The following is a 10,106-nucleotide window of genomic DNA, read 5'->3' on the forward strand; positions in this document are numbered from 1 at the left end:
TGCGAACGTATCGTCAATTTTTTTGCGACCTGTTTACCGTAAATATCGTTCCGCGTTACGATCGCTTAATAAACGAGTCCGATGGCTCCGTTGCTCGCGTTGCTCGTGTTTTCATTACTTCGCGTATTAATGTTCACGAGTACGAAAATTGCCGCAAGAGATTCTCGTTCACGATTCGTCGATCGAGGTAAGTGCATTAGTTGATTTTTATTGCTCGCGAGGAATCTCCACGTTGTGAAAAAAAAAAGAAAAAAGAAAAAAAGGAACGTGAATCGATCGCGAATGATCTATCAGTGTTCTCTCACGTGCGGCGTATCATTTGCGTAAGTGGTCGTGGGTTTGAAGGTCACCCAAAGACAAATAATAGCTTTTCCTAGTATTCACCGTGCAAAATTGGTAGAAAGTGGAATTACAGACCAACTACCGGACGGAGTCCGTGTAACGTAGGAACCTACTCGGCGTATCGCGTGGCTGCCATGTTCATTCGTTTGATAGATCCCGTCTCGGTCAGTTTGATGGAATGTTCGCGTCGACTGTCGTTCAAGACGAGAAATCAGAATGAAAACTATGCCTGAAAATGACCACAATACGGAAAAGATGAAAAAGTCCTCGAGTAAGTAATTGATTATTATTCATCCACGATCTTTTACTCTAACTAATCACATGGTCGACGATCGTTACGTAGATACTCTTCGTTTCTATTAACGTTCTATTGACACAGAGAATAATAAAATACAACGATATTGTGCATTGAAATAAAAAGTTTCTATATTTCTACATCATTGTCCATTCTTAATTCTTGTCGAATTTTCGCTTTTTATCAATTTTTCATTCGTTGTTTAAAACGTATCGTAAAATCTTTCAAATGTATCGTGACAGAGCGTCGATCGAGTTTCGTGAAATCTTTGAAGAGATGTTTCTTCAATTATTGCAAAAATACCGGATTGCATGGATTTCGATACATCGTTACAAGCGAAACGAACTCGGAGAGAACAATGTGGCTCACGGTGGGTGACATTTGTCTATATTTTGTTCGTTTTATTCGTTTCTTTTTCCAAAAAAAAAAAACAACCGTACGAAACGTTGATACTTTGTTCGTAGATGTGCATGTCGGCCATTGCCTTTTGCGTAATTTTGATGTTACGCTTGTGGATCTTTTTTTCAAACAATCCCACGATCACGGTCATCGACACCTCGAATCCCATCAAGGATCTACCGTTCCCTGGGATCACTATATGCAATAACAATAAAGTTTACAAACCTCATGCCGATTTAATTGCACAGAAATTGTAAGTGACGATTACGTGGCACTGCAATGCCCTCTTATAAAATAAATGATTAAATCTGGTGGTCCTTCGAAACAATTTTGAAAAAATATTACCGTGTTTCTCATTCGACGTTTCTACCTTAACTTAGACCCTCACTGTGAGATCTCATCGACAACACATGTTAATTAAAATCTAGAAGAAAAATAAGATTCCACGTTGTGATTTAAATATGTATACACGTCTTTGTGAATGTAATTGACGAAAAGATTTTCTGTCGAGAACTTACAACAAATATCCAAACATCGAAGAAGAAACTTACTTTTCTCAAAATTGTTTCGCAGTATATACTTTAACACATGGTTTTAAATTTGCTATACGTGAAAGATGATAATTATTTGCATCGACGAACACCTTGTAAACGACCTTGACCTTAACATATATATTGCCCAGGTGAGGGTACCAATTAATTTTTTTTGATTTTTCTTTTTCTCAGTTGCAACATACTGTATTTGTAATCTCTTCTAGATGTGATCTAGGTTAGGTTTGGGTTAGGTTAGTAATTTAATTAAGGACCATCAAATGGGTCAGTGAATATTCGGTGGTTTCGAACGTAGCGGTAATAAAATATTCATTGAACCAGTTTGCGATCGTTCCGTTGAAAGATTATTGTTTTCTATCGAGCAGTGGATTAAGCCGGACAAAAATAATACCCGAACAATGGAAATCGTACAATTGTTTACGTAATTAGGAACATTTACGCGAAACTCTAAGCCATAGATAATATTACCTCGATCCTGATGCTAATGCTCGCTCAGAATATATGTACGCATGTGTATTGAACTAGAATCGCGAGATATACGAAATAATATTCCTCGATTTGACCCACGTTAACATTATGCGGTTTACAAGGCAGAATTTGTGCACAATGGGAACTTTACTCGCTACAATTGCATTATTACATTTTCGAAAATTGAAAAGAAAAGATGTTCGTTAATACAAATAATTATCCAACAAGATACCGGACACGGTGTACATTATTTTTTATTTTATTCTCTCTCGCCATACTTTTAACCTCTCTCGTATTTTATCGTTACGAAAATAATACACGAGATCGTCGCGAGAGTATTTCCAATGAATCGACGAGGTTCTCCCGATGAAAATGAGTCCAAACACAATCCTATTCGCACGATTATTTATTCACCAGTATGTACAATTTTCGAAAAACTTTCCATTATCTGAAATTGAATGTTGTCCAAGCGAGGTTATGTTTGGACTCGTTTTCATCGGGTAAAGCTCGCGAATTCATTGATAGTATCTCTATTAAAAATATCATAACAAATATAAATAATATTCTATCGCGTGTGTATCTTATCACTCTCGCCTGGAACCCTCAATCCTTATCATTGGAAATTAAGCGGGAGTTACCGTGGCACGTCAATTCTATCGTGCAAAACGTGTGCGTGTTAAAACATTGTCAGACGTTTAATCTAGTCACGCTTTCGTTGTCAATGTACAGGGTGATAACGAAAACGCGGACCTCTTCACGGAATCGATTTTTTTCAATCGATTCGATTAACGAAACTTCGAGTTACGAAATGATAAGAAACCTTTCGATTCGTTTTCGCGCGAGACATCGATTCTGAGACGAAATCTCGTATTTTGTTCATTAACATCTCGCGAATCGATAGACCAGTGACGATAACGCGTAAAATTATATTCCACGGTATACGATTCCTAGAAACATATATTCTCGATATAGGCTGATGAATGGATTCGATAGCAACATGAGCAATAGGCTGTTCTTTTCCTTGATGAAACTTATACGGCCAGATAAAATTGAGATCGATAACGCAACCGCGTCCTGGGCCCTCGACACACTTGGTTACACGGTCGAGAAACTCATGTTGGAGGTAAAAAGAAAAAAATTACTTGATTCGATGAATTCCTCAAGCGAACGCGTCCAACGAAAATCGGAACAACCCGTTTACGTGTTACAGCTGATGCAACCTTGCAATTTGTTACTGGTGAGATGCGCCTGGCTCGGGCAGATCTACGATTGCGATAAAATTTTCAAAACGGTGAAATCGAACGAAGGATTTTGTTGCGGCTTCAATTATCATTTCGGTCTTTCCAAGGATTATTGGTAATTCGAAAATATAATACTTCGTTTCGTTGTGTCAGAGAATCGCGAACTATTCGAGAATCTTTAATTCGAATCACTCGAATTTGAATTTCGCGCCCAATATGCAAATACATCGAACTTTCTACCGCGTTAATTATTTTCAAATCCTCGATGTATCGTATCTAGGGCTTTGTAAATAATTTTGAATCTTTATTGTGTCAAATTTCGAGCGCAAAACCGTCGAGTTTATCACTTTCATTTTTTCTGCTTTCGTTGTTCGAGTATAAGCGAACTATTCGAGAATCTTTAGTTCGAATCGCTCGAATTTGAATTTCGCGCCCAATATGCAAATACATCGAACTTTCTACCGCGTTAATCATTTTCAAGTCCTCGATGTATCGTATCTAGGGCTTTGTAAATAATTTTGAATCTTTACTACATCAAATTTCGAACGCAAAACTGTCGAGTTTATCACTTTCATTTTTTCTGCTTTCGTTGTTCGAGTATAAGCGAACTATTCGAGAACCTTTAGTTCGAATCGCTCGAATTTGAATTTCGCGCCCAATATGCAAATATAGTACATCGAATTTTCTACCGCGTTAATCGTTTTCAAATTCCCAATGTATCGTATTTAGAGCTTTATAAATAATTTTGAATCTTTACTACATCAAATTTCGAACGCAAAACTGTCGAGTTTATCACTTTCATTTTTTCTGCTTTCGTTGTTCGAGTACAAGCGAACTATTCGAGAACCTTTAGTTCCAATCACTCGAATTTGAATTTTCTACCGCGTTAATAATTTTCAAATCCCCAATGTATCGTATTTAAGGCTTTGTAAATAATTTTGAATCTTTATTACGTTAAATTTCGAATACAAGACTGTCAAGTTTATCACTTTCATTTTTTCTACTTTCCTTGTTCGAGTATAAGATCTTGACTTATTTAACTGTTCTTCAGGGACGAACTTTCGTCGCAAACGAACATAACAACGATCGAGAACGATGTCCAGCCGTCTAATTCCGCTTTGCACCTACCAGGTGTTGGACAAATATTGGTATTACTGAGTGAAAAGAATTTTGCACGCTTTTAATATTGCACAGTATAGTTTCAACGCGCTTTTAACAGACTCTGCACGATATAACGGTGTCCATTAGCAACCTCGATTAAACTTTCCGGCTTTATTTGTAAATTTCGAAATTAAAGCCATCTGTTGCGCGAACGTTCGCACGGATCTCGTACGAGAATGCAAGTTTTCAGGATGTACCGGGTACTGGCCGAGATATCGGTTTATCGGTCGCGTTGAATATCGATGCTGAAAACTATAAAAGTTCAGTGAGGCAGTACGTGGGTGCCACAGTGCTGACACACGATCCGATAGATTATCCGGATGTTGGTGCACAATCCTCCACTCTGCTACCAGGGCATACCATGTCGATGGAACTCGCCGGGACGAAGATCGAAAGCTCCGAGGACATTCGCGATATACCGCTACGCAAGAGGATGTGTTTGTTCGATAACGAGGTACGTGGAGGTATAATTGTCCTTACGCGATTTTCAAATATTCGCAATACGATACGTATTACGACCACGAATGTTTCTTTTCTTCTTTTTGTTTTCTTTTTTTTATCTCGTCGTACACGACATTTCTAGAATTCCGGCGAGCGCATGTACAGTTACCAGACCTGCATCTCGGAATGCATACATCGAAATACGTACGGCTATTGCGGATGTCTGCCCTTTTTCTATCCAGACGAGCGTGAGTAATGTGTATAAATATTGTACAGTAGTGCTGTGTATAGAAACGTAATATTTGAACAACGTTTATTCGATAGCGAAATATTCAATGTATACTCGTAACGCTCGAACAACCGTGAGATATTCGAATATTAAATTACTCGAATAATTCAAGGTTGCAATTTACTCGTAAATATTGGACGTATAAGGCGATCGTGTCGAGTAATTTGGAAAACGTACATTCGTTGCTCTGTTGACGTTTCAAGCTGTGTTTTAAATTCTTTTTGGGAATACTAAAAATTCTTTTATTCGTTAAACTTGATTCTCAACGATAAATTCATGTTTATTTTATACGTACACAATTGCAGATATTATTGACGAATAATTTTCATAAAGAAGACCCCCAACAAGGGTTGAGATATCGAAAGAATGCTTCATTCTTTATTTTACGGTATTAAATTATTTCAACTAATAGCATGCAAAAGGTTAACGTAACTCATGTCGTATCTTGTTCACGTTATAATGCACTACGTGCAATATAATCCTTAATTAACTGGATGAAATATACGTTCTGTAATTAATACAATAACGTCGGTACGAAAAAATAGGTAAAAATATACGGTTTGTTTATTTGAACGCGTGGTTAGATTTCCATCGTTGTTGCATCAACTTGTAAACATTTTGCAAACCGATCGTGAAATTTTACGAACGAACAGCGCGCTCCACTTGTTGCTTATCGGCAAATCCCTAAATGAAATACATAATGACGTAAATGAAAAATTGTTACGATAAATGCGACACGACACTCCGAACAAACATCGTCGTTTGCCTCGAATCTGTCTCGCAAATTCGGGATTAAAATTACGCCAACATTCATAAATTATTCCTGCCTCGTTACAAACATTTGTCCAGTCTGTTGCTAGATCCAGATATGCGCACCTGTTACTTGACAGATGTGGATTGCATTCTAGCTCGCAGAAGTAAGTGAATAATAAATATTCTCATTATACCGTTGCAAACGATCAATGGCCACGTTTAAATTACCACTGCACGATATTCACACCTCAGCGTTCAAGTTTCTGTATTTATCGTTGCGTTAATATTTTACCCGGACCAAGTTCATTTCCACTCTATTTATTCCACCGGTAGCGAAAGTGAAGTGCGTTTCGCCACTAATACGTGAATTACTTTCGCCACTGCGGTATTTATTCGTTCGATCGAGCGCGTTACTTTATCGAGGGTTGCGTGTACCATATGAAATTTAATAATTGTACAATTCAACGTTGCACACTATCAGAGATTAACGCGAACGACCAATGGCTGACTACGTTCTACCCCCACTCCTTCTCGCGTAGTCGGACTTACGTCACACAGTATAGTAACGCCATCTAGCGTTGAAACCATGCAACTGGATGCGCGCCACGTAAAAGAAGGGGTAGCGTGAAACTCAGCCTTTGGGCCCCTCGATAAAGAAACGTAGACAATAATACACCACTTCGAATCGTGTAATCTTCAAACAGGAAGCATATCGCAAGTTAAGGTGTCGCACATCAACGACTGCAGCTGTCTTCCACAATGCAACGACCAATCGTACGAAGTGACCAGTGAATCGATAAGAATAGAGGACATAGAATACGATTCGGAATTAACGTAAGTAACTGTAACCTTCAGTTAATTATCGGTTAATTGAAGATAGTTATCGAGACGACACGAACGTATACATTCTACAATTTTATTATTCTAGTAAGCTGTCGATGCATCCATCTTTACCATTGTTCTTTCTCTTTTTTGTTTCTTCACTTTGCAGTCAAAGTAAACATTTAATATTCGTTTCTAAAATTTAATATTCGTAATACAGATTACGTAGAAACTTCGTTCGTACTCGAGAGATATTCCTTAATTATAGAGTCACCGTAACGGTAACGTCTTCCATTAAATAATCCATGAAACACAAACATGAGGAACAGTATGTAACGTTGGATTAGTTTCTCGAGATGAGACATTTACGCTGTCGTTTCACGTCGCTGGAAATTCATAGTCGAGGAACATAATCTCGTGCATCTTTTTCCTTCGGATTCAAGAACAGGAAATTTTACACGCGTTTCTTTGCAGGCACGGTTTGAATGCAAAGACCACCTCGTTCCTCTACGTGTATTTCCGAGATGGCACGTACCTCGAGTACCGCAAGCAAACTATCCTGAGATGGGACGGTCTACTCGGTAAGGGAAACTTTCTCAAAAAGTATCTACATGTTCGAGCTATTTCTCTGACGCCGCGTAAGTGGCTAAATGGGGGGGAATAGACGGGAGAAATAAAGTAAAATCGGACCGAGTTCGTTACGGAACTAACAAAGTGCTCGAGAAGTTACACCAGACCACAGGAGGTATAGAAAAGTTTCGCCAAGCGGGGAGAGTAACGCTATAAATTCAGGAACAAAACGAACCCGTCAGCTAAGAAGTCTCCCAGATTTTGAACGACTCCTATCCCTTGAATAATAAAACGACGTCGGTTTACAACGGGATAGAATAGTTTTTTTTTTTTCACTACACTACTTCGTACAAGTGTACTCTTTTAAATCTATAAGAAATACGTCTACTCCTATGCAATAATAATTACTATCTCGGTTACTGTGAAATTTATCGAAAATTTGCACAGAAGAGAAAAGTTTCCTAAAATAATTTCCGATATTTCTCGTTATATACACTTTCGCGTTAAAAACAATTCTGAACGAGATATCGTGGATTTTATAATCAACGTCCCTAGAATTCTTTCTTAAGGATTCAACGACGTGCTACAGTTTGTAATTTCGATTTCATCGCTCTAAGATTAAACTCGATGTTACAGATCAAATTAATCCTTAACTATTTTTCAAAGTAGACTTTAAACGATACTTGCATATCTATCGTTAAAATAATAGATACTCGAAAATTTACGAAGCCTGTTGCAAATTTATCAGCGGCTGAAAATTTCAACGTTAATCGTAGATATTTAACGCTCAATCCTGTACTATTCGAACTGCCACCGATTCGGTCTTTCTAACCTCCTGTTAATCGCAAGCGTGTTACGCACGCGAGCCTCAGAACGAATTGCTCTCGTCATAACTCCAGATGCAATCTCCTCGCGTGCGTACTGTACATCGTACTCACGAGAATCAATGTTCGTGGTGTCAAACTCAAATCAGGGGAAATAAATTTTTCTGTTATATTTTCTCCGTTTTCAAGTACGATGTATTGTAAATATCAGTGGATATATTGCAATGTGTAAATAGAATAATATTTCAGCCTCTTTCGGAGGAATCTTCGGACTGTGTCTAGGCGGATCGGTGATGAGCTTGGTCGAGTTTATTTACTATATGGTGTCGAACCACATCACTGTTCCTAAGAAGAGACTGGAAACACAGAATGATCATTTTCCACCAGCTTCGGAGTTATTTGTCTCCGTGGCTACTTGCGAGAATTGGATAAAAAAGCACGGTAAAACGGTGATGGAGAAACGCGAGGTTCGCGCTTGGAACGGGCAGCTTTCTCAGCGAACTCGGAAAAATCCTTTTAGTTTAAAGAGCAAAGGGTCCCGAGTTTTTCACAAGTAATGATTCACGAAAATGAAACTGTTTCGTAAAGTAACCGGTAAATATGAACTTGGCGTTCGAATCGATTAAAGGATGAATTTAAGTTACATTGGTACTGTTATTTCACTTGGAATTATTTATCATAGTGTGTAAGAAATCTGATGTACGAATGTAACAAGGGAATCACAAACCCCTGGTGATTTTATCATTAAAGATAATTAAAGTATTCGTTATTTATCAAAGATTGTCGAATTTTCTAATTTTTTTCTACTAATTTATTAATCTTTAAAAACCGTACAACTTTTATCTGAAATATTTCTCGGTGTCTTCTGTAATTTAAAGATTAAAAATAATTCGTAGTTTATAAGATGCGAGCAAGAGAAATTAATCTCAATTCAGCTGTTTTTTTATGGATACACGAGTTTTTACAGGGCTGAAAAAATGTTTAAGGTACATATTATCATATTTTTGTTCGACACGCCTTTAAAAATATTTTGAAGGCTACAAATACTTATAAAAATGCCTCCGAGTGATATTCAAATTTTAAGACCACAGAGCCACGATGTAAAGTGTGTCCCACTTGAAACAGACCTCGATAATCGAAAACAAAGAAGAAAAAGAATAATTTAAGTATGCAATTAATTCGTTTTAAACTTGTCTTTATTACGAGAAAGATGAAGAAATAAGTTTGTGTAACTTTCTTCGTATAAAATTGAATTGCTCTTTCAAAAATTGAATCTTTGTTAAATTCACTCGAAAGGTGTTTCGCGAAATACAATATAACAGGACATAATTATCTATCGCGAGTCGTATTGGTTTCTAGTTCGATACGAGATTCTGACCAACAATGAGATAATCTTTCTGAAAAATTCTGACACTGAATCTGAATTTCATTCCGGAGTAATCTCTTCGGCTGTCCGGTATACTCGTTACACGTATGGAACCTATGGTGTAAATCAACTTCGTCGTCACCGAGTATGTCGCGTAATTACAAATGTCCGTTTGACGTACATCCGACTTCGTTCGCAGCGACGTTGCTGGTGTCACGGGACCGTAACGGATCACGAAACAAATAATATAGTTTAAAGTCGTTTTCACCTGCGCACTTTAACTCAAGATTCGCGTAGAGAAACAATAAAATGATAGCAGCTTGACTTAATCCCCACTGCGTGGAAATATGAGGTAATCGGTAAAAGTTACCATTTTGGCGAATGTCTCTGTAGAGAGTTACCGTTTTGGCGAAAGTCTTCGTAGAGAGTTACCGTTTAGCGGTAGAGAATACATTATATTCTCCGTAGAGAATACGTAGAGAATACTGTTGTTCTTTTCTCTCCTCCTATCACTTGGATCTCTGGAGAAGAGGTCTTTGAGTGTTTGATCCCCGTACGAGCCCCCAAATAACTGTTGTCCTCGT

At 37.8% G+C, this 10,106-nt stretch overlaps 1 protein-coding gene across 1 annotated transcript; it reads left to right on the top strand.

The window, feature by feature from the left end:
• The first annotated feature begins 558 nt into the window (after positions 1-558).
• Positions 559-8,713, top strand: LOC143147324 (sodium channel protein Nach). Its single transcript, XM_076312476.1, has 12 exons — positions 559-613; positions 880-1,007; positions 1,102-1,289; positions 3,028-3,178; positions 3,266-3,411; positions 4,348-4,444; positions 4,648-4,911; positions 5,041-5,146; positions 6,048-6,104; positions 6,645-6,774; positions 7,237-7,343; positions 8,406-8,713. The coding sequence occupies exons 1-12, from the start codon at positions 559-561 to the stop codon at positions 8,711-8,713; spliced, it is 1,737 nt and encodes a 578-aa protein (XP_076168591.1).
• The last annotated feature ends 1,393 nt before the right edge of the window (positions 8,714-10,106 follow it).

The sequence above is a fragment of the Ptiloglossa arizonensis genome, chromosome 1 (assembly GCF_051014685.1).
Source record: "Ptiloglossa arizonensis isolate GNS036 chromosome 1, iyPtiAriz1_principal, whole genome shotgun sequence".
In the NCBI taxonomy this organism is placed as follows: domain Eukaryota; kingdom Metazoa; phylum Arthropoda; class Insecta; order Hymenoptera; family Colletidae; genus Ptiloglossa; species Ptiloglossa arizonensis.

Coding starts and splice junctions, on each gene's coding strand:
- LOC143147324 (XM_076312476.1), top strand. CDS start 559: ATGAAAACTATGCCTGAAAATGACCACAATACGGAAAAGATGAAAAAG. Junction 3,412..4,347: donor GGTCTTTCCAAGGATTATTG/GTAATTCGAAAA, acceptor ACTGTTCTTCAG/GGACGAACTTTCGTCGCAAA. Junction 7,344..8,405: donor GAGATGGGACGGTCTACTCG/GTAAGGGAAACT, acceptor ATAATATTTCAG/CCTCTTTCGGAGGAATCTTC.